Genomic DNA, 24,927 nt, shown 5'->3' on the forward strand with positions numbered 1-24,927 from the left:
GAAGCAATGTGTACACTGAGGCTGGGCGAGCCTGCCTTGATGCTTCTGAGAACTAGATGAACCCTGCTCCAAAGTGTGTGCTTCTGGTCCAGTAGCCTTTAGCTGAGTAAGACATGCCTGCCTCCTAGCGAATGTGAGCTGGATGTTTCTAGTCCAGCCCACCATCACTGAGTGGGATGGGAGCAGCCAGCCTCCAGAGTCAGACACACCCCACAGGTTTCCCCTTCTCTCCCGCAGAGGACCGCCTCAAGGACGGGCACCACCTGAAGCAGCTGCTGCTGAAAGCCCTGACTCTGATGCTGGATGCAGCAGAGAGTTATGCCAAGGTAACAGTGGAGTCTCATTCCAGAACGGCCTTAGAGCTTGGTGTCTGCAGTAGGAATTATCTGATCTCCCTGGGCTCTTCCAAGTGAAAGGAGACGCAGCCTTGGGCCAACGGGGGGCAGAAGGGGTGAGTTCAGTTGCTGGAAGGTTCCCAGGGGACATGCCAACATGTCCCCTGTGCCTCCCTCTACCCTTGTCTCTCAGGACTCCTGTGTGCGACAGGCCCTGCACTGTCACCGGCTCACCAAGTTGATAACACTGCAGATTCACTTTCTGAACACTGGCCAGAACACAATGCTCATCAACCTGGGCCGCCACAGGCTGATGGACTGCATCATTGCTCTACCTCGGTTCTACCAGGTAAGCAAGGAAGGAAACTCTAGAAGTCAGCTTTGTTGCCAGCACCCCTTCCTGCCACCCCTCTCCTGGGGCCCACAGGTTGAGTCACTTGCCTGGAATGTCAGGACTAGAGACAGAATCAGGGTAATTCTAAGCTTTTACTTTTAGCTGTCCGATACACCAAATTGCTTTTCATGGCAGGATTTGTTAGCACATTGTTTGGACAGAGGTTGGAGCTTGCTGCTAGGCCAGCAGAAAGGCAGACAACCTTTGGAGAAACATTCCTGCTAATGGGCTCTTAGCCCCACTGTTTCTAGGATGGGACACCTGGGTTAGCATAGGGATCAGGGCTGCTGGGAGGCTGGCTTTAGCACTTAGGTTACCAGGGAATCAGCCCCTTCCCTGTTCCTTACACAGTTGAGTTAGTGGGAAAAATACCATTTCTCAGTAGTTTTACTAACTCATTGTGAAGATTAAAAATACCGCAGGAAAATGTTTGGGGTTTAAGGGAAGAGAAATGTCAAACGAACACCAAACTTCCCAATGCTAATGCTAATAGTCTTTGCTGATGGTCACATTCACCATGAATGTAACAGTAGGAAGTTGTTTTTTAGAACCCCTTGCCTTCAATTTTATATCAGATAGGGTTCTAATGGTATCCTTCTTCCCCTCCATCCTTTTATAAGGCTTCTATTGTGGCTGAGGCCTATGACTTTGTTCCTGATTGGGCTGAAATTCTATACCAACAAGTGATTGTTAAAGGAGACTTTAATTACTTGGAAGAATTTAAGCAGCAAAGGTTATTAAGATCTAGTGTATTTGAAGAGATTTCAAAAAAGTAAGTATTAAAATGACTCTGCTTTGAGATAACGCATTGGTTAAGAATTCTATGGCTAAATAGAACATGTTTGTAGCTGCCTCTCTGAGATGGCAAACAGATGTCAAGAATCGCCAGGGGCACCTGGGTGGCTCAGCCGGTTGAGCATCAGAACTTTTGGTTTCGGCTCAGGTCATGATCTTGCAGTTCGTGAGGTAGAGCCCTGCGTCAGACTCTGCACTGACAGTGCAGAGCCTGTGTGTGATTCTCTCTTCCCCTCAAAATAAATCAACTTAAAAGATCTCTTGCTTCTGGATGTTTTTTTAACAAACGTATGCAAATAGATGAATGAGAACAGTTTACTTACAGCACTCTGAATTTAAAATGGGAGGACAGCTGTTCAGCTTGCCCAAGGTGCCAAACTGTAAACCTCAGAGGCCTCCTTTGGAGTACTGAACTTACTGCAATTAAAGTGAGCATTAAGATAACATTTTTAATGAAATAATTTCATGTTTATCCAGGACCCCTAATACCATAGATAGAATTCCTCAGATTCCAGCATCATCTCCTATGTAAGTAGCTGTGTCAGAGTAGACAGCTCTCGCTCAGATACAGTATCTTAACCTGTACATTCTTCTGTTTCTTTTCTAGATACAAACAGCATCAGCCTACTGACACAGCTGTGAAAAACCTGAAGAAGTTATTCACTTATTGTGAAGATGTCTACTTGTATTACAAACTTGCATATGAACACAAATTTTATGACATTGTAAATATGCTTCTGAAGGACCCTCAAACTGGCTGCTGTCTAAAGGACATGCTAGCAGGTTAGGTGGATGCAGATGATAGGAGGGTGGTTACTGCCGAGATGTCATAGATGCCTGTTTTCTTGTACTGAAGTGAGGTACTGACAGATGTTTGTTCAGAATAATGTGGTGGGGGTATGTGTTGTCAAGTTGTAAAACCCCAGGACTGACCATAACCAGTCCTCTGTGAATAGTGGGTAAATGAGAGAATTTTCACGAGGAAATTCTTACTTAAAAGTGATTGTTCATCTATACCACTTCAGATAGTATAGTATTGGTATAAAGATCAAAAGCTCCATCTTCCTGAAGATGGCTTCTATTTAGATATGCAATATTGATTAAAGAATATCTGTGCCTGCAGATTCCAGTTTCAAAGGAATTTAATATTATTTACACAGTTAAGGAACAGATGATACATTTCCATTTGTTAGAAACTGATCTCTATAATAAAATAGATTTTAAATTCATTGTATGTCATCATTACTGCCAAGGAAATCTTAGCCCTTGTCTGCCCTGAAACAATCTTTATTTACTGTAATTATTGCTGTGTAGTCATTGCTTTCTGTTAATTCCTCCGATCATTTAGACGGTTCTTACACTTAGTAGTCTACAGAGCTTTGATTGAGGTTCCTATTTCCTATTTAAGAGAAACTTAAAACATGTTTTGTTGTCCCTACTTTTGATTCTCTGACAGTTTCAAAAAGACTCCAACCACAAATTTGGTTAAATTGCTTAAAATATATAATAAAGAGGATCACCCAATCTATGCTTTTACAGCCGTAACCTGAGTAATAAGCTCAATTACTCCAAATAAATAAGCTCTTCTCCGTACTGAGTTAGGCCTTACTATCTAAACAAGCAAATAATTTGCCCAAATAAATAAGGAGAGGAAGGCAGCCCTATACCTTTGTCGCTCTAGGGTGACACTAATCAGGCCTGGCACATCATTTTTGTCTTAAAGCTGTTAACTGCTCATCAGGCATTTATTAATAGCTTTGTAAGTATACAGAGAACTCTAGTCCCAAGAGCTGTTGTTCTATACTCTCCAAAAATATCTCTTGGGAGTTAACACAAAATTTAAGTCCTCACAATAGTGATTTTATTAAATTAGTTGCTTTATAAAACATTGCAGATGTCATAATTGTTAACATAACAATTTACCAAACTGTAGTCAACTGGTGCAGTTTGCTGAGCATGTTTTATAAAGGAAAGGAAATGCCAAAACCCTGTTAAAGTTGTTCCATTGCAGCCCAGGAGAACAAAGGAGGATTGTTCAGACACTGAAATCAGGGAAATGAAACAGGTAAAGAGCTTCCCTCCCCCGTCTGAAGCACTCCGTCAGAACAGTCTGATAAATAGAAACTAGACAGTCTATGCATTCAAGAGATTCCACAACTTGTAATGCAACACAATAATGGAGGTCTACCTTCTTCAGCTTCAAAGTTGGAGGGTTTTGGTCATTTGATTTTTAAGTATCAAGCTAGTGCTTTTCAGCCGTTGTATCTTCACTCTGAGATAAGCAGTCTTCTTCACAATGTATTTTTAATATCCTCACGCTCAATTTTAAGACAAAGCAATTTTAATACTAGGTGCACACGGCATGCCCTTGCTGCAAACTGCTTTTCTTGACAAGTTATGAAGTAGTTCAAGGAGGTATGGTTAAGGCTGTATTACTGAATGGTGCTGGTAAATACTACACAATTTTTGTCATGTTGCAACCTTTGTTTCCAATTCAGTGACTGCTGCTATGGAATCAGAGAGCAACAATGACAACATTATTACGCTTGTTTTTTTAAACTATGATTTAGTAGCAACTGAGGTTCCCAATTTTAACCCCTTGGCAGCAAGATCCAAGTTCCCTCATTCGCACATTAGCACCTAAGTGTCAAGGGGTTAAATAACCAGCACAAAAGATACTGCACTTCTGATTGTAGCATTTGGCAGAACTGAAAGGAAAGGAAGTTGTGCTACATGTTGAAGGGATTGTGGGCAACAGAAAGAAGACACCAGGAGAAGATAAAATGTCACATGAAGTCTTCATAGTCTTGTACATATCCTCCATCATAACCACCATAATCTGCCAGATCGTCTTTCATGGTGGCCTTTAATCCCCCTCCAGGAACCACGCCTTTCTTCTTCTTTTTGGCTTTGCTTTGCTAAAGACAAAAGAGAGTTAATTCATGAGACTGTCCACTGTGGGCACCTTTTTCTGGTACAGAAACCCTCACAGAGACACTAAAGCCTCTGGCAACAAAAAAACTTTAGGGGAGATCTCAGACCTAACCCAAAGCAATTTCTGTTCCAAAAGAAAACTCTGACCATGTCTGTGAACAAAAGGACAGTAATGGCACTCAGGCTCCAGCTCTATTCCAATTTAAATTTTAGTTCAGGCTCCCAGTACACTGAGAATATTATGCCCCACACCCCCATCCTAATGTGATAGGCATCTCCCTTGCATGTTTGCCCTTACCTTTTCTTGCTTTTGTTTTTCACTGCAAAGCACAGTCAATGAATTGGTAATCTTTTTCAAGTCATCAATTTCCACTAAAAAAAAAGAAAAAGGAATTACCACCTCTACTTTGTCCATCATTAGCTTCAGTAACTTTAAAAAGGCTATGAATTTGTCCTGTTAAACATAAGATGGTAAAGAATCGCGATTCAGTCTATGGCTAGGCTCACAAATCAGAACTATTTAACGTAAAATAGAAAACTCAGCAACAAAAATTTTATAATGACCTGAAATAACCAAGACACCATTGTTCAAAAAGAAACCCAAAGTGTCTTTAGAGCTCATACTGTCCCCTACCATACCTCCTTAACTCAATCTAAACATGTGAGGGGGCAAAAAAATAAACACACGGAGGATCACCATGCCTTTCCACAACACATCCTCGATGCACACTGAGGAGTGGCTGAATGAACATGGAACAACCATTCTTAAAACTACAAATTACAACTCCCCACCCTTTAGGGTCTCTATTTTCTACCCCTTCTACCATGGGAACCAGAATGAAAACAGGTTATCTCAGAAATCTCAGTATCCTACTAGGAGACAAGTCTGATTAGTGGACAACACATCCTTTGATCCTTATAAAAATACCAAGCTGAAACACAGCAGTTTTTAGCTACCAAAAAAGAGTTTCAGTTTTGGTTGGAGAGCACCTTCAAAAAGAAGAAAAAAAGTATATGTAAATAAAATACCAACTATGGGTATATCACTAATCAAATTCAGAACACCCAAATTAGTAATGATTTCTCAAGGAAATCCCAATTGAAAGTTCATCGTGTAGAATTCCTTTTTCTCGATCTTAAAAACAGCAGTGCTAGCAAAAACAGTCCCTTCCACATTAGTGCCACACCACCCCTGGTTTTTACTCCCACACACCCTGTCTCTGAAATGTATGACTCCTTTCAGGGCATGGCACCACACCCACAGACCCAGAATATAGGTACCTGTTCTGTTGAGCAACTTAAACCTAGAGTCACAGGCTTCCTTGTTTGTAAAATGAACACTTACTATGGTTGCACTCAGCTCTAAAATTCCGTATGGGGAGAGACAATTTTCCCCAAAAGATACTTCCTCGTCCATTTAAGATATAATTAGATAAGGGGAGCCAACAGCTCAGAGCCTGCATCAGATTCTGTGTCTCCCTCTCTCTCTGCCCCAACCCTGCTTGCACTCTCTGTCTCAAAATAAACGTTAAAAAAAAAATTTTTTTTAAAGATCTAATTAGATAAAAGAATAAGCTAGTGTTTTATCAGCTTTGTATCAGCAAAGTCCAGATGTCCCTTTGGGAAGCCATTTTAAAAAAATTAAGAAGAGAGCCTCAAAAAAACAAAACCACTCAAACTCACTGGGTATTTGCAGAACATTCCCAAGGTAACTTCTGAAAAGGAAATCCTAAGTCTATTATAGCATCCCAAAATAAGTCAACCTCCATCCTCCTATGATGGGCTGTTACTAAAATCCACCTACAGAAGTAGAGATTAGAATTACTTACGTGAAATACACACATCTCGAACTAAGGCTTCCAAAAAACTGGCATAATATAGTGACTTTTCATATTGTGTAATTTTATCTTTTAGTAACTTTCCAAACTCTGTGAAGTCATCTCTTGAAGATGGGTTCATAGCATCTATTCCATAAACTGTATTATTAACACCTGCAGGAGAAGAGGGAGCACTAAAAATATCAGAAAGATTTTTTTTAGGTTTATAAACCAATTCGGTATCTGAACAACGCTGTTATTTCATGCTAAAGCAGAGTTTCTTAACCTGGGTCCACTGGAGTTCTTGGACAGAATTCAGCAGGTCTGCAAATCTGGATCAAAGATTACAACTTTATTTTCATTAACCTCTAATTCAGCATTTCCTTCCATTTTGATTATAGGCAATAAATCACAGTGGTTATAACTAGCAAAAACCTGTTACTAGTAAAGATCAGATATTTTCATATCACATTACAGTTGTAGTTCTCTTAAAATATTGTTTCAGTCATCATTACTTTCAAATCACATTACTTATTAGATAGACCTGCCACTAGATCTTATTTACTGCATTAATAAAAAAGCACATTATTACTGTATCTCGTCTTTTTAACATTATACCTATTTCAATATAACAGACTTCCTTAGTAAGTAAAATTCTATGTATTTTATTTTCTGCATTTAAAAAAACATCATATTAAGAGGAAACCTGTAGTTTTCACCACAGCACCAAAAGCGTCCCTGGCACAAAAAGGATGTTTTTAAAGTCTATGTCTAAGAATAGCCTGCAGCAGGGGAGGGCCTGGGTGGATCAGCTGAGCGGCTGACTCTTGCTTTCGGATCAGGTCATGATCCCACTGTCATGGGATCAAGCCCTACGGCGGGCTCCATGCTGAGCATGGAACCTGCTTGGGATTCTCTCTCTCTGCCCCTCTTCCCCTGTTCCTTTCTCAAAATAAATAAACTTAAAAAAAAAAATAGGCCACAGTAAAATGGGAAGAGAAGGAAAAAGCAAACAAAACAAAAACCCAGATGGCTCCTGTCAAAGTATGCAGCTGACTCCAGAAGCTAAGAGGGGTAAGCCATGTATTAAAATCCCAACAGAGGGGCACCTGGGTGGCTCAGTTGGTTAAGCATCCGACTTCGACTCAGGTCATGATCTCACAGTTTGTGGGTACAAGCCCCGCCATCAGGCTAGGCTCTGTGCTGACGGCTCAGAGCCTGAAGCCAGCTTCGGATCCTGTGTCTCCCTCCTTCTCTGCCCTTCCCCCATTCATGCTCTGTCTCTCTCTCAAAAGTAAATAAACATTTAAAAAAATTTTTAAAAAATCCCAACAGAAAGAATCTGGCCTAAAAGGATTCTAGGCTAAGAGACAGTACACTTTGTATCTTCCTCAATAGCAAATTGAGTTAACAGTATCACTGATTTAGTATTTTAGTATGAGAAATACAACATTAAAACCCTATTAACTAAATGATGGCTGTATGAATCCATGTTTTTGCCTTGCAATCCATAATTGTCCCATTTTAGAATTTTTAAGTAGCATGTAAACTCTTTTCTTTAATAAACACTTGGCTGGCTGTTACCATGCTATGAAGACACTGGATAATGGCTGTGTGCCCTCTGCAGGTTAAGATCTGCCAAGCACACGCCAGTGCACAGGAGCACCCAAAGTAACTCCTCAGGTTGCCAGCAACTCCCAGAGTGAGAAAATCACATCTCCCACAGAAAGGACAATGATCACTTGTCAGCCTTCCTGATCCATTTTAAGGAACAGGAAGGATGGGGATACAATTAGCTATAGGTTTCAAAGCTCTTTAACTCTTTCAACATAATCTTCTACTCTGAAAAGTACACAATAGGTAATGACAACAATGAGCTTAATTAAACAAAGGGAGAACTTTTAACTATTTCTTTGGCCATGTTTCTTACTTTCCCCTTCATGTCATGTTACTCTCCCCCTAGAACACTCTGAACTTCCATACATACAGGATCCTGAATATGTTTTTCATCTCATGTACCACTCACAACTGTAGCATGACACACAGAAATGGAAGCCCTCTAAAGACTGGGTATGGCGAGGGCCAAGAAGGGTCACAGAAAGGAATGATCCTGAGCAGAGGCACAGCTGAAGGTGAATCCCCCACAGGGACATTCTTATCCAGATTTAAGACAATAGGACAGCCCTATAGTCAGTTCAATATTTAAACCTCAAAGCTACAGACCTCACATTTCATCCAAATTTCATCCAGCTGATATATTTAAAGGAGCAGGAAACTTTATTTGAAAAGGTCCAATGATTTATCTTAATAACCTTTTATGTGATACTCGGAACATAATCATTAAAAAATCTGAAAATGTATTTCACTCTGCCTTAAGCAATGAAACCTCAAATATAAAATAAAAACTACTTTCGAATATCTAAGTTCGCCAGTATTGTTATGCCAAAAATGGAGATGTTTTCTAAACTTTCATAACTAGTAAGACTTCCACGCATGCACTTGGAACTTCAATACTTCACTGCAATCACCCCCTCCCTGCACCTTACCAAAAGTTTCTTTTGCTAATTCAAGGTCTGACTCTTCCTGTAATTTCTTTAGCCGCAGTTTATCTGCTAATTGTTCTTCTGGTGTTAGCACTTTAGGTTCTTCAGGTTCTTCTAACTAAAATGAGATAGAAAGAAAATTTTAAAACGGCTGGGATTACGAATGACCAGTACATTTTTGAATTGTGTGAACTTTTTTTAATAAACACAAAATTATAAATAATAGCAAATACTTATAAAGTGTTTATTTCAGGCATCCTTCTAAACACCTCAGATGTTCTTATCCTGATTTTACACAAAAAAATTTGAGGCACAGAGAGGTTAAGCAACCTGTCCATGGTAACAGAAGGTTAACACAGCTGCTAATGCGAGAGAGCTGAGTTAAGAACCCAAGAAGACTGAGTTTATTTCCACAGCCTTTTTAAAAAATATGGAATTGAGACTGTAGACAAGGGAAAAATCACACTCACATTCTGCTGCTAAAGACTGTATATTGATTGAAACAACTTTTCTAGGGCAACTTGGTAATGTGCATCAAGTCTTAAAATAACTTTTATATGCTTTATGGACTCAATTGCACTTCTAGGTATTTATCTTAAGAAACCAAAGATGCACACTAACATTTAGCCACAAGGATGTCCATTGGAGTATTACTTATAATTTCCAATAAATTTAGAGATAACCCAAATGTTCAACAAAAGAATGAATAAAACATGGCACAGCCATATGACAATACAGATGGCCCTTGAATAAAACAGGTCTGAAAAGCATGGGTCCACTTATTCAGACTTTTTCTGGTATTTACAGTACAGCAAATGCATTTTTCTCTTCATGATTTTCTTAACATTTTCTTTTCTCTAGTTTACTTTACTGGAAGAATATGATATATAATACACACAACTACAAAATTATGTGTTGACTGTGTTAGCAGTAAGGTTTCCAGTCAATAGTAGGCTATTAATAGTTAAGTTTGGGGGAAGTCAAAAGTTGTATGTAGCTTTTTGACTGTGCAGGGGTCAGCACCCCTAGCCCTCACATTGTTCAAAGGCCAACTGTACTATGCAAACATAAAAAAAATGTTTTGGGGGCACACGGGTGGCTCAGTCAGTTGAGCATCCAACTCTTGTTGATTTCCATCCAGGTCATGATCCCCCAGGGTCATGGGATGGGGCCCCACATCAGGCTACATGCTGAGTGAGGAACCTGCTTAATATTCTCTCTCTCTTCCTCTGCCCATCCCCCACTTGTGCACACACACGTTCTAATTAAAAAAAAAAAAAAAAAAAAAATTGGGGGCGCCTGGGTGGCTCAGTCAGTTAAGCATCCGACTTCGGCTCAGGTCACGATCTCACAGTTTGTGAGTTCGAGCCCTGCATCGGGCTCTGTGCTGACAGCTTGGAGCCTGGAGCCTGCTTCGGATTCTGTGTCTCATTCTCTCTGCCCGTCCCCCAGATGTGCTCTGTCTCTGTCTCTCAAAAATAAATAAAAATGTAAAACAAAACAAAACAAAAACACCAAAAAAAGTTTTCCTCTTGGGGCACCTGCGTGGCTCAGTAGGTTACGCATCCCACTCCAGCTCAGGTCATGATTTCACAGTTCATGAGGTCAAGCCCTATGTCGGGCTCTATGCTGACAGCTCAGAGCCTGGAACCTGCTTCAGATTCTGTGTCTCCCTCTCTCTCTGCCCCTCCCCTACTCATGCTCCATTTCTGTCTTTCAAAAGCAAATAAACAATAAAAAAATTTAAAAAAAGTTTTCCTCTTATTTACATTTTTATATTATTATAAAAGTAACACATTATCATTGTCAACAAATTTTAAAGACACACAACAGAAGTTGTCAGTTATTTTCCAGTTCTACTTCTCTGACAGTCAACAGTTTAGTGAATATCATTTCTTTATACTGTGATACTTCCTACAACAAATGTATCACTTTTACTATGAAGGAGAATCTATGACAGTATTCATTAAAGTGGGAAAAAAGTAAAGGGAACTTGTGCTATTCATAGTTAACTATGTCTATGCAGCTTGCAGATTCTGAGTCACAAGTCCACTTCTGAAATACATCATATTTTGTTTCTCATGGAGAGGATAAAATGAGAAATGTCATTATGCCAAGTTAGGAAATCTCAGAATACTTTCTAGAAAGAAAAAAGGAAATATCTTGACTTAACTGTCTTTGTAGACCTGGACATTATTAAGTATTTCCTGCATCAAAACTGAACTCATCTTAACTCAATATTTTACTTAAGACAAACTGAGCACACTCTAACTAATAAGGTTTCTTTATGTTGGATATAAATACCAAGACCCAACAAAGGAAGTACAAATTCTAACTTCAATGACCAAGAAAGATCTAACCAAGATGGCTTCTTAGACTGAGTTCTAAGTTTCTATTGCTTGTTCCGATCATAGAAACACACATGTAAATATTTTTGATATGCAAGTATAAATTATTTTAAAAGTATCTAAAATGTCCCTGACTGGGGAAACACACTCTGATACATTATTGGCAAATGCAAACTGGTACAACCCCATACAGAGGGCAATTTGAGAACCCTTGGCAAGACTACAAATGTAATTTGCCCTCTGACCCATCAATCTCTCATTTGACAATCTATCCTACAAATATGACTATACCCATTAAAAATGACACACAGATACGGCTATTCATGGAAGCACTGTTAGTTCAAGTACAGGAATGGGGAAAAAAGATCCAGCTGCCCATGACTAGAAGACTGGTGAAATAAAATATGGTACATATTTGTAGCAACAGAATACCATACAGCTACAAAAAACAACAACAAAAAAAGAATAAACCAAAAACTAGTGAAAATGCTTTATTATAGGGGGTGACAGGGAACAGGATGGAGAGGAGAGGACAGGACAGGAATGGATGTTTGCGACTTTTCTGAGTGTACCATTTTTGTATGGTTTTGCCTTCTGAACATTATTTCATGTTTAAAAAATAAAGTTACATAAAAAATAAAACTTTAAAAATGGAAACGGTAACAAATAACTCTAAAATGTGTATCAAAAGACATACTGACACAAAATAATACAAATGACTTTAGAACCCAGAACATAATTATACATCCTTAGAGGATATATTCTCAATGCAAAAAGAATTGCAAAGAAATCCTACAAACATTGTTAGTATTACTGGTATTGTAGAAAAGCAAATAAACAATTATGTTACCATTATTAGAATCCATGAACTAACGCTGACATACACAACACATATACTCATGCATTTATTTCTTTCCTAGCTTCACCTATAAAAATGGGTCTAGAAGGCAAGGCCACCTCAATAATGCTGAGTACTACTAGCAACTAGATTTGGCTTCTAAACATCATTTCCACTAAAAACCTCAGGGAAGTAGCACATTCCAGGCTTAAAGAAGAGAGTTTACCAAGTGAGCCCAGCACTTATTGTGCCAGAAAGCAAGAAGTTTTCAAAGACTAATAGGGTTCTGTCAAAAGGATGAACATTAGAACAACTGAAAGGGTTTCCTACTGGCCAAAGTTGGGAAAATTTGAGCATCAAAAGAATAATTACTGTATCTGAGTAAAATTTATAAAAACCTGTACATCTACAAATTTACTCAAAAGAAAAAAACCCACAAACCCCTCATTTTTCAACCCTTTGAAGTTACTATTACACTCCCTCCTTACTCTGGAAATTAGTGATTACAAGAAAACAATTAAGCTTTTACTCTGCTTTTCTAGCACAAACCATATCAAAGTAATCAAACAGCAAAGCAAGTAGAAGAGGAGGAAGAAAAGCCAGCCAGTAACAAATGGAAGAGAAGTCACTGGATGAGAAAAATCACCATTCTGCAGTCCATAATAAAATAATTAGGCAACAATCATTACTAACACTAAACTAATGGGTGGGAGCTTGATGTGAAATTGGATTACTTACAAGAATATGTAATTTTATAATAGAAGGATCAGACTGTTACCACCTTAACCCAGTCATCAATTTTAGCATCACTAATAATAGGACAGATATTACGTGACTCTTGATGTGATATGATGCAATATGAAGCACATAGCATGACCTCTAAAGCATTCCAATTAAAAATGTTTAATCTGAATCCAATCAAACTTTTAGACTTACCGGCCAAGTTACAGGAAATTGCAACTGTAAGCAATCAGACAAATCAAAAAGGTGGGATATTCTACACGACAAATGGGCTCCTCCCTTCAATAAGTGAATGTCATTTTACTTTTTGTTTTCAAGTTTATTTGAGAGAGAGAGCACATGCATGTGCATAAGCAAGGGAGGGGCAGAGAGAAGAAGAAACAGAACTCCAGGCAGGTTCTGAGCTATCAGCCCAGAGCCTGATGCAGGGCTTGAACTCATGAACCATGAGATCATGACCTGAGCCAAGATCAAGAGTTGGATGCTTAACCAACTGAGCCACCCAGGCGCCCTTACTGTCATTTTAAGACAGAGAGAAAGATACTCTAGGAGACTTAGGATATGTTAACAACCTAATGCAATGAATCTAAGGTCCTTGTTTAAACAAACCATATGTAAAAGATATCTTGGGACAATTAGAAATTGGGCACATATAGGGGTACCTGGGTGGCTCACTTCGTTAAGGGTACGACTCAATCTCAGCTCAGGTCACGAACCCACGGTCATGAGATCAAGCCCAACATTAGATTCCACATTGAGCGTGGAGCCTGCTTGAGATTCTGTCTTCCTCTGCCCCTTCCCTGTCTGTGCACTCTCTCTCTCTCAAAAAACAAAATAAAACAAAACAAACAAAAAAACCAACCCATATACGCTGAATATTAGATGACATTAAAAAATTACTGTTCATCCTATTAGATACGTAATCATGTGAGAAACAGCTTTGATTTTTCAAAGATGCATACTGAAGTATTTAAAGATAAAATGCACATTTTATTTACTTGATTTTAACAAAAAAAGATGAAGCAAATATGGCAAAATATTAGCAACTGTTAAATTTAGGTGACATGCATAATTATTCATTATGATAATTTATCTACTTTTATTTTGAGGGGCTTTTTTAAATATTTATTTTTGAAAGAGAGAGCACGCGCAAGAGGCAGAGGGGCAAAGAGAGAGGGAGACACAGAATTCAGTTTGGGGATTTACTTCTCTAATAGTGTCCATTTATTGTCTTTACAAAGCCCGTCAGACTGCTAGGTAATACTTGCTGTCTATTAAGACAATGTAGCATTACTGATGTGAGAATTCTGTATTTCAGGAAATGAATATTACTTACCCTCTTTTTAATTTCTTCTTGCCTTTTTTTCTGCTGCCGTTCTTTCTCTTTTATTTTCTCTGCTATTTTTTTCTTTTCTGAAATTTTTACTTCTGAAAGAAATGTTTTAATCACAGTTACCTTGAATATTTTCCAGTTTGTGGATGAGACAGACATAACAATAATATACTTCAAAAGACCAAACTTCTCCTAGCTCCAATTTCATATGGTGATTTACTCGTGAATAACAATGGGAAAGTTCTGGGACTCTTCCTTTCTCTTCTCTGATCTGACCCCTAGGACTCAAACATCTCCCTTCATATTTCCCCAGTGCTTTCAGCAGGATTTAGATTATTAAAATATGAGATCACACCCTCCTCTACTGTCTCCTAACAGCAGCACTCAAACAGAAAGTGGCAGGCAGTATCCAATCTGATTATGTTTTGAGGGGAGAGAAGAGATGGGAGGAGAAGAGAATAAAGTGAGAATGGAAGGGTGTCTGGTTTCTCAACACAAAAATTTTCAATTTTGCAAGCATTTTGTCATTTGTCTTAAGTATTACATGCTCACCAAGATATAAAACCAAAAATGAAGGAACCCCAGTGGCTCACCTGGTTTTATTTCTGCTTCCTCCTTTTTTTCATCATCATCATCATCCCAGTTATCCTAAAGAAAAGGACTTCTATTAATAATTCTTGCCTGTTTACTTTTCCATGTGCAACTTATCTAACTCCACAGAAAGAAGTGTGTATTTTTTTTTTTGTACTGCATTAAAATTGTAAATTAATGTTAGGAAAATGCACATCTTCATAATGTTGAGCCATCCTAGCCAAGGAAAAGGGCTGTTTTTCCATTTGTTCAAGTCTATTTCTGTATCTTTCAAGGAATGTTTTAAAGTTTCCCTCTTGGAGATTTTGTGAATTTCTCTTCAAGTTTGTTCCTAAGTATTTCTCTTATGTGTTCCTACTGTAAATTGGAGGGTTTTTTTTTTCTTCCCTGTTATGTCCTCTAACTGGTTATTATTTGTGTATACAATTGGTTTTTACATGTTAATTTGTCACTTTCATTGATTCTCTAGGGTTTTCCAGGTGTACTATAATATCATCTGTAAATGAAAATGGCTTTACTTCTTTACCAATTCTTATGCTTCCACAACTGATTTATCTAACTGCACTGGCTAAACCTCTAGTACACTGTGAATAATGGCAGAGATAATGGGCATCATTATTTTGTTTTTTGGTTTTTTTTTTTTTGAGAGATAGAGAGCAAGTGGGGGAGGGGCAGAGAGAGAGGGAGACAGAATCCCAAGCAGGCTCCAGTGATGTCAGCACAGAGCCTAATGCAGGGCTTGAACTCACAAAACTTGAGATCATGACCTGAACCAAAACCAAGAGTCAGAAGCTTAACCAACTGAGCCACTCAGGCACCCCTGCCTTGTTGTTCTTAATGGAAATATTTCTAGTGTTTCCCTACGAAGCATATGCACCCCACCACATTTATGCAGTAAAATTTATCAGTCTTTTCTTTTTATTGTCGGTGAATTTCATCAAGTCAGTTTCTTCTAAAACATGTATGCTTTCATTGTTTTTTATTTAGATCTCTAGTCCATATGGAGTTTTTTCTTTTGTGTGGTATGAAGTATGGATCTAACTCTTTTTCTAAATGGTTACCTAATTGTCATAGCATCAGTTATTAAAAAGTATACCTGAGCCCTGTGATTTGCCACATACTAAGTTTTCACAGGTACTTGGTCTACTTCTGCTTTCCCACAGGTCTACTGTCTCTTCATGCACCAATACCACACTGCTTTCATTACTTTAATTAATTATAGTATGTTTTTATGTAGGTCAAGGCTGGTTCCCTCTCTTATAGGTTTTCAGGCTTTTTAGTGTTCTCCTGGCCATTCTTGCATGTTTGTTTTTCCATATGAAATTTTATATCAACTTGTCTGTTAACACAACACAAGACAACCAAGCCAAAACTACTTCTCTTAAAGTAATTTGCAGTTGTTTTAAATAAAAAATTAAAAGGACTTTATATTTCTTACTTTCCCAAATGTGAAAACATCCAACATTCTAGCCAATGGCTCAATTATTGATATACAACACAACCTATACAACACAATTATTGGTATACAACACAACCCTGATTAATGAATTAAATCTATATAATATTTAAGCCCAGTATTTAAGAGCAGTCAAGAGCTGATCAATAGCTTATTGAACCCACTCCCTAACTTGGGTAGGGCACTTTAAGGTTGATCTATACTCTTGTCTTTTCTACACCTAACACAGTCATTGAACTAAATATAAACTGATTATCAAACAATTTTCTAAAGGTTCCAGAGACTTTAGAATGTTTAAGTTTAATAGGGATAGCCATTTGAAGCTGAACCACAGGATTGCAAGAGGCTCTGCTGCTGCTGGAAGATGTAGAGGCTGACTAATGTGCCATAACTATGACACCAAGCTTCTGTTTTATAACAAGACAGCTCATAATGAATCAGTCTAGGTATTTAAACTAAACAAACCTCGATTTTAATAAAACTCTCTAAGTCCACCAGAGAACTAAAAAATCCTGATTAAGGCTATCATAGGCTCTGTAAGCAGAGTAGAAAGAAATTTGGATAAAAGTAAAGTATTTTTATAATCACCTCACCTTGGCAATTTAACTCACAGGTCAGACTGAAAACATACCTGCTAGTCATTATTTGGACATCTAAGACACAAGAGTTAGAAATTAAAAAGCAAATGTTTGTATAATCTGACTGGTTTGCTTAAGTGCTTGTTATCAATACACCACAGTACAAAAGGAACCCTAGAGTTGAAAATAAAAATTAACTACTAGGAGTTTTTTGTTATTGTTTTAATCTTCACATAATATAGAAAGCTGGGTCTGTGAGTGATATCCTGCTTAGGTGGTGCTCCAGACAGGAAGACCATTTGCTTACTTCAAAGGGGTACATATTCACCACTCTCTATTAATGATAGTGATGATGATGATGATGATGATGATGATGATGATGATAAAGCATTTACTAAGTGTTTACTTTGCACCAAGCACTGTGCAAAGGGCCTTACATGTAGTAACACAGTTAACCCTCACGAAGTCCTGTAAGATGGTGGTTTCTCCATTTTATAGGTAAGAACATTAGGCCCTCAGATAGCTATCCCAAAATCTCAGTGAAAAGTAATGAATGAACCAAACCAACCAACAAAAACAAAACAAAACAAAACAAAACAAAACAAAACAAAACAAATGAAGGAACCAGGTTTAAAGTGTCATAGTAAACAACTTCTTACTGGAGTCCTGAAGTATACCATAACTATCTGAGAACTAGGTCCCTCCCCACTAAAATTCATTCTATCAATCAGTTCTGGAATGAGCTCCCCTGGAATTGCAGGAAAGCTCATCAAAGGAAGGGTATGGCACAGAGTGATGTGTCCAGCTACAACTATACCAGTTACCTACCTCAAATTGCCTGTGATGGTTTTCTATTAATTTTAAGAAACAAGTCTAGCAGCCTCTGGTACCAGGAGGCCAAGAGGGGAGAGGTATAGCTAAAAATGAGCAGCTCCATCCCAATACCTCCAACATGGAGAAACAGATACATCAGGAGAATTTCTCAGTTCCCTTTCCCAGTAAAACATCACCCAACCCCCATCCATATCCCTGAGCCCTCAATATCTCATTTATACCAACTCTATGTACCACCCCTATCCCAGTTCCTGGTTTCCCTAAATCAAAGTATAAATCTTATTCCAGACACTCAAGTTAAACTGTCCCATCAGGGCTGACATAATGAGGCTACCTAGATTCCACCACAGAATGGATTTTAGTAGCAAAAGCAGTGGTCCTATCAACAAGTCCTGGGAACAGCTATGGCACCTGCTCCTGCGTTCATAAAAGGACCATGAAAGGCAAGCTCTGCCTGTCACCCTCACCCCAAAGTGCTTGAAACAAGGCTGCCCTGACTGGGGACAAGTCCCTAAAGAAGGGAGCATAGTGAAGTCAACAGAGAGACTTCCAAATAGACGTAATTCCCACAGCATAAGGCCAGGTAGTTTTCCCCAAGAACTAGAGTTTTTGTTTCCTTAGTTATAAAATTTGCCAGCGCCTAAAAAGTAAATGTAAGGTCAAAATCTGCCCAATTTGCTGTAAACACTAGGACTTTGTAAATGCTGACAGTAAGTTCAGATAAAATTTCAAAAACGTTCTTAGAGAAACACCTAAAATTTAACACATTTAAACAGAGAGTAAGTCTGTAATTTAGTAAGCTCTAAATGGTTATTTGGTTCCAGAGAATACTTATCAATAACCAAGTAAATTCCTTACCCAATTTTTGGTAGCTAATAGATCTTCCAACTGTAATATTCAATTAAAAAATTTTTTTCTGATGTTTATTTATTCTTGAAGGAGAGACAGAGACAGAGCATGAGCAGGGGAGGGGCAGAAAAAGAGGGAGACACAGAATCCGAAGCAGGCCCCAGGCTCTGAGCTGTCAGCACAGAGCCTGACATGGGGCTTGAACTCACGAGCCAGGAGATCATGACCTGAGCTGAAGTTGGACACCCAACTGGCTGAGCCACCAAGGCTGCTCTCCTAAAATGGCTAGCTACCTTCCTTAGAACAGAGGCAGTTTAGGGGCACCTGGATGGCTTGGTCAGTTAAGCGTCCAACTTCGTCTCAGGTCATGATCTCATGGTTTGTGGATTCGAGCCCCACATCCGGCACAGTGCTGACAGCTCAGAGCCTGAAGCCTGCTTTGGAATCTGTCTCCCTCCCTTTCTGCCCCTCCCCCACCTGTGCTCTGTCTCTCTCTCAAAAATAAGCATTAAAAAAAATTAAAAGAAAAAAAAAAGAACAGAGGCAGTTTATAAATCTCTTGCTAATCTACACTCTTCTACAGATACACACCCAACATCATTTGAGCCTTTGCTCTGAAAGAGATGGCTGCTTTTCAAGTTTAAAACCTACTTCCCAATTGAACATGACTGAGAACTGAAAACAAAATTTTTAAACCCTGCTTTTTAAACATTTCTAATAATACAGCCAGTAGTTGGCTGATCTGTCATTTTTACAATGCACAACTACAGAATGTCACATGCAATCAGAGAACACATTTAGGGCTGAAAATGCTTTCCAACTTAAGCAAGATGTATTTATAGATCATCAAACAGAAGTAGCTTCAAAGGAGCAGTAAAATTCTTCTGCCCCATAGCAAGAGTCCATTAATTAACATATACTCTTTTACTTCCCTTTAAGTAATTTGGTTTAGATAAATAACCTTTTGCAGAAAAAGAGTCTTTTACTGATGTTCTGTAAGCTGTACTGACGTGCTCTGAGAGGCTTCACAACTGTGTAACAGGCTTCTGGCAAGTCTAGACTTCCCAGCAAAGTTCAGTTCTTAAAAGAAGCCTAAATGTTCTTCCATCATCTCAAAACTATGCTGGTTTCTGGAAGCTAAGGTACCTGCCTCTAAAGTCTACTTCATTTAATTCTATTCATTAAGTTTTTAACATCCTACTATGTATTATGGCTAAGCACTCCGTTGAATTCCATCTCAATGCCTACCAGTTTCACATGTGGAACTATTATTAATCAATCCTACTTCAAATGCCTGGCTAAAGCAGTATCAAGACAATGAACACTAAACAAATGGCTTATTTATTTTCAGTCATCCAGCATGACAAACACATTTTCAACACCAAACATCCTTCCTAACTGAGGCGCCTGGGTGACTCAGTCAGTTAAGCGTTACACTTCGGTTCAGGTCATGATCTCATGGTTTGTGGGTTCGAGCCCTGCATTGGGCTCTGTGCTGACAGCACAGAGCCTGTTTTGGATCCTCTGTCTCCCTCTCTCTCTCAAAAATAAACGTTAAAAAAAAACAAAACAAAACACTTCCTAACTAAAAACTTACTAGTTATAAAAACTGCCAGGGTACTGAAATGATATAATTGAGATTTTCCTCAAAATAACCTGGTTAGGGGAGAATAGTTAAGTGGAGATACAGAAGAAATAAGATTGCTCATGGATTTATTTAAATTTCTCTTTAGTTCTGTTTATGTTTGGAATTTTTCATAAGAACTTACACACTTCAAGATACCCATTTCCTGGCAAAATGCCCACCTTCTGAGTATTTCCCAAAAATCTCCCCTTCTTCAGAAATGCTATTTCTAATGCTTGAAAAATGTCCTTACTCTGGTAGATTTAGGCTATTAAGCAGGATACGATCCTAACAGATAGTTGAATGGGTAGGATGAGTCAGGCAGTTTTCAACAAAGTTTATTCTCGGATCTTTTAAAAAGAATTGTATAATAACATTATATGTGCAAATGCCAGAGATGCTTGAACACAGCCAGTTTTCTCAAAACAATTCTATACAACTTGAATAAATCCGGCTTTTAATCTATTCTATTGAAATACTAGGAGACTAGTAAAATAAAGTAAAAGTTGTATTGTCCCTGCTTGCAGGGGATATGCACTCATTGCCTTAACACAACCTACACATCACTCCAGCAATGGGGAAGGAGCCCAGTGACATATGCCAAGTGAACACTTCCTCCCTACCTCTGCATAACATCAGGATAGCAAGAAAGGTAAAATAAAGCCAGCCCATGACATGAGACTATTTTCCTAGTTCTCATCTTTTCTTTTTTTTTTTTAAGATTTTATTTTTAAGTAATCTCTATACCCAACAGTTGACTCAAATTTACAACCCAGAGATCAAGAGTCTCATGCTCTACTGACTGAGCCAAGCAGGCACACCTAGTTCTCTTGTTTTTAATTGGGAAGAAGCACAGCTTCTCTCCCTTCTCTCCTCATGATTAACAATTCTATAGTTTCTCCTAAATCCATTTCTGTCACTGCCAGACAACTAAGTCAAGGACAGCAAAATGTTATAATGTCTACTGAAGAACAGTAAACTACTGAAGCAAATTACTGCAACAAAGACCTCAGTTTTCCTTTCATTTCTCAGGATATTACAAATGACACTAAATCTATATTCTTAAAAGTTAAACACTAGATGACAACACAAAGCGAAGAACTTATTCTGTTTCTACATCTTACCTTTGAAGACTTAAAAAAATGCATATATTATACTATTTAAAGGCTATGATTATTTGATCTTGTGAAAACTAAGCTTTGTTTTCATATATTTACAACAGGATTATGTATTAAAACATCAAAATTCAGAAATTTGGTACTACTCATTACCATCCAAAGTGACAAAATTCAACTCTAGACTGGTAAACTGAACAAGCAAAAACTTGCTTGTTAATCATTCCATTCAAAACACAAAATTCACAGTAAAGAGCCATCGTGGAGAGTCCCCTGGAGCTCAGGAAATCACAAAATGTGGCACAAAATAAACCCAGATACTGGATCTAAACAGGGTATTTCCCACAAGCCAGAAAAATGAAGGCAACATCCTGAAGTAAGAGAGTATTAACATTTGCGTGCCTCCCAAGTGCTAGGCAACTATGCCTAATGCTAGACATATTAGATCATTTAAAATGCAGAACAACCCCCTGAAGTTATCTCCTGTAAGGACAATTTAGATTGGGGAACTAAAAGGAAAGAGTAAAAAAACTTGTTTATGACCACAAATATAGAAAATGTCAAGGCAATAATATACACCTAGGTCTGTCTGATTCTAAAGCAGAGGAATCAAATTACTCCATGAATAACATACCTTGGGAATCTTGAAGAAATTCAATAGAAATAAACCAACATTTCAAGTGAGAAATAAAATGGACAAGTTCAGCTTTTTTCTCCAAGATCAACTTCAATGTTTATGTAAAAGAAATAAGATATTTGCATAAAAGAAAAATTCTGCACTAAAAGAGTGACTGGACAAGATGACCTTTATGGTCCCTTACAACCTGTAAATCTCCAAAATTAGTTCCAAGTGGTAAGAATTATATTTATCAGGAATGACACCATTTAGATCCAATAATCACAGGCAGGTTACTTCATAGCATTAGTCCAGACTACTCCCTTCAAGCTTCATTTTCTGGTACTTCTTTCCTGATTTCTCTCTCTTCTCATTTGCTGAATTATTCCCAATAGTCAGAACAGATGTCCTAACTGCTGCATCCAGTAAGCACAGAAAAAGTGAAAGGACAAATGTGAACTAAATGCTCAAAATAGAAAATCTGTTACAATGTAGTAAGGTAACTAATATCTTGCAATGAGAATGATACACAATCCATTCCCATGTCTATACAACAAGTAAATGAAGCATCTAAGTATATGCACAATAGCACTACTCACTTATTAACCCCAATGTGTGCAGAACTCACATTATTTCTGGACCTCAAGCTGTTCAATAAAGTAGACATCCACCTCATCAGACTCAGGAGAAAAAAAAAAATCCAAACATAAGTAGTATTAAGTTCATAGTGATACCTATTTAAATTTTTTCAGCTCAAGCAGAAGGACTTATATGTGTTGAAGGGTATAAGTCAGGAAAGTAAAACACTAAGTGAATCAAAACCAAGAGAAACCATCTTCTCAATTCATAAAAACTCTGCACAAATGTAAAAAGATTTTGAGAGTTCTGTTAGAAAGAATCTTAACATTCTGGGCTTGAGATGTTTGTTAACTACTAAAAACAAAAAAAAAATGAATGCACTAGTCATAATGTCATCTGGACCAATATGAGTCCCCAGGAGTTTTCAACAACAAACGACAAGGATAAATCTGGTTCAGATCAACAAGGCATAGGAAAAAAACACTGGCCCCCTCCTCTATTCTAACCAATATTTTCTTAAGCGTCGTTCGTATGCGAATAAATAACTCACTCCGTCAACTCTCCGTTTTCCCAGGACTACCTAGGTTTCTGACAACTTAACTGCTGGCTATCTCAGTACTCGGTTTTTACAACAAGGTGGGGAGAGGGTAGTCTAAAGTTATTTTGTAAACTTTACTGTTTCTACTTGTCTTGTGGGGGGGGGGGGGAAGGCTAAAATTAAAGCACAATATTTCATTCATCAAACTGCTCCAACAAACTCTACAAATGGGCCTTCAGAAACAAAAATGAGTTACTGTCCCTAGGGATACCTGAGCTCAAACAGGCAGGTGGTTGTAAGACTTTCCATATGGGATAAACCATTGGGCTCAATGCCCAACTTCCCAGATCATTCTGGCGAGTGGCTCCAGACCGCGAAGTTTGCACGTGGGCCGGGCCCGGCCGCTGCTGTCACCTCCCGTCGCCAACTGGAGGGTGGGATCCAGGCCGGGACGCAGACCCTTAAAGAAGGGCTGGGGCCGGGGCCGCCACCGCCCTCGCCAAGGAAATCCAAAAGGCCACGCTGCTCGACTCCGGCCCAAATGGCCGGCGAGCGTAGGGGAGGAGGGCACCGGGGGGCCCTACGCTCGCGTCTGGACCCGTAGACCGCAGGCTCGGGCGGCGCCCCTGGGCCCAGAGTCCACCAGCTCGCCCCTCGGCGGGCATCCCCGCCCGAGACAGCGCCAGTTCGCTCCCGCGAGGCCCGGAGTACCGGCCCGCACCCACCTTGACGTCCTCGTCCTCGTCCTCGCCTTCCCAGCGGTCCCCGCCGGCGGTGCCGCCGCCCCCCACCTTCCGCACCGGGTCTTCCACGGAGAACGTGTCAGCGTCTACGGAAGAGAGCGAGCCGCGTTAGTGCCCGATTCAGCTTGGGGCCAGCGCCGGCCCAGCCCCTGTCCCTCGTAACTTCCCCTCACCCCAGGAGTCAGAGTCCCCCGCTGCTGCCGCCGCCATCTCGAACCGGGTGTGAGCGTGTGTGAGGGGAGAGCTAGCGAGGAGTTAGCGCGGCGGAGGTGAGTCACTGACTTTGCTCTCGTTGGCCGGCGCGGGGCAGGCTGGGACCGTGGCTGACTCTGCGCCGGGGCCCAGGCCCCGCCTCTTCTGGCGGCGGCGGCAGCGGCGACGCGCGCGCGGGCGTGAAGGGGGCGTGGAATGCGGCCGACAGCGCGGGAGTCGGCGGGAGAGGGAGACTGAGTGTTCCTTACCCCACAGCGTGGAGGTAGTGGTCCTGGAGGTAGCGGGGCGGGGAGAGAGGAATCGCACAGGAGACGGCTGCCCCAGCGTGGGTCCCGGCGAGGAAACATACGTGCGAGGAAGTTAGAAGCGCGCCTTCCTTGGCGCTTGGTGCTCGCCCGTCGTTGCTACCCTTTCCCTGCCAACTGCAGCCCCGCCCCGACCGGCCGGGTGCGCCCTCCCTGTCTTCACTGTGGCCGCCGCCCGGAGCTGTTGGCGGATACCAAGGAGACCCCCAAGCTTTCCAAGCCGCGCCCGCCAGTGGGGGCGGCGGACCCGCGGCCCCGACCCCCGGAGGAGGCGTCGCGCGCTGGACGAGGGGAGATTGCTCTGGACGCCGGCTAGGACCGGGCGCCCGGGAAGGAGCAAGTGGACAGGGCCGCATTCTTGGCGGCCTTCTCAGCCAAGGTACTCGAATTCAGCTCCTGGCGCGTTTGCCTTGAGTTATTCACGAAGGGATCGAAGAGAGCCCCAGAACTCGAGGATTGTCCCTTCCTGTGAGCCCCTTGAGGCCAGCCAGTACATGATTCTTTCGCAGAATAATTTCGGAAGTCGGTCTGCGCTAGGCCTTGTCCTCTCTAGCCTTGTCCTCAAGGAGCGCACAATCAAGTAGCAAAGATAGACATGTTAACAAAATTTCGACACAGTGTGATGATTGCAACAAAAAGAAGCATTATGAGGTTAAATGTAAAAAGGTAAATTTAACGGCGGGGGGCGGGAGGATGCATGAAAGGCTTCCTGGGGTAAGTTCTGCGGAACCTGGAGTTTGAAAGACCAAGTGAAATTTGCTCACGTGCATTTCCGGTGGAAAGAATGCCTGTGGTCCCTGACCTGACT

General features: G+C 40.1%; 2 protein-coding genes across 2 annotated transcripts in view; one reads left to right on the forward strand and one right to left on the reverse strand.

The window, feature by feature from the left end:
- SPG11 (SPG11 vesicle trafficking associated, spatacsin) overlaps positions 1-2,753 on the forward strand; it is an 86,726-nt gene extending 83,973 nt beyond the window's left edge. Inside the window, exons 37-40 of the mRNA XM_042942163.1 lie at positions 238-326; positions 529-684; positions 1,350-1,501; positions 2,132-2,753. Coding sequence (XP_042798097.1) covers positions 238-326; positions 529-684; positions 1,350-1,501; positions 2,132-2,312 — 578 coding nt within the window. The 3' untranslated portion in view covers positions 2,313-2,753. The remainder of the gene's footprint in view (positions 1-237; positions 327-528; positions 685-1,349; positions 1,502-2,131) is intronic.
- Positions 2,754-4,303: 1,550 nt separating this feature from the next.
- On the reverse strand, positions 4,304-23,925 carry EIF3J (eukaryotic translation initiation factor 3 subunit J). The gene is made up of 8 exons (XM_042942168.1): positions 23,775-23,925; positions 23,584-23,687; positions 14,672-14,726; positions 14,082-14,173; positions 8,822-8,936; positions 6,288-6,449; positions 4,757-4,830; positions 4,304-4,442 (listed from the first exon to the last, which is right to left on the reverse strand). The coding sequence occupies exons 1-8, from the start codon at positions 23,809-23,811 to the stop codon at positions 4,311-4,313; spliced, it is 771 nt and encodes a 256-aa protein (XP_042798102.1). The 5' UTR covers positions 23,812-23,925; the 3' UTR covers positions 4,304-4,310.
- Between the last annotated feature and the right edge of the window lie 1,002 nt (positions 23,926-24,927).

The sequence above is a fragment of the Panthera leo genome, chromosome B3, assembly GCF_018350215.1.
Source record: "Panthera leo isolate Ple1 chromosome B3, P.leo_Ple1_pat1.1, whole genome shotgun sequence".
NCBI classification, from domain to species: Eukaryota; Metazoa; Chordata; class Mammalia; order Carnivora; family Felidae; genus Panthera; species Panthera leo.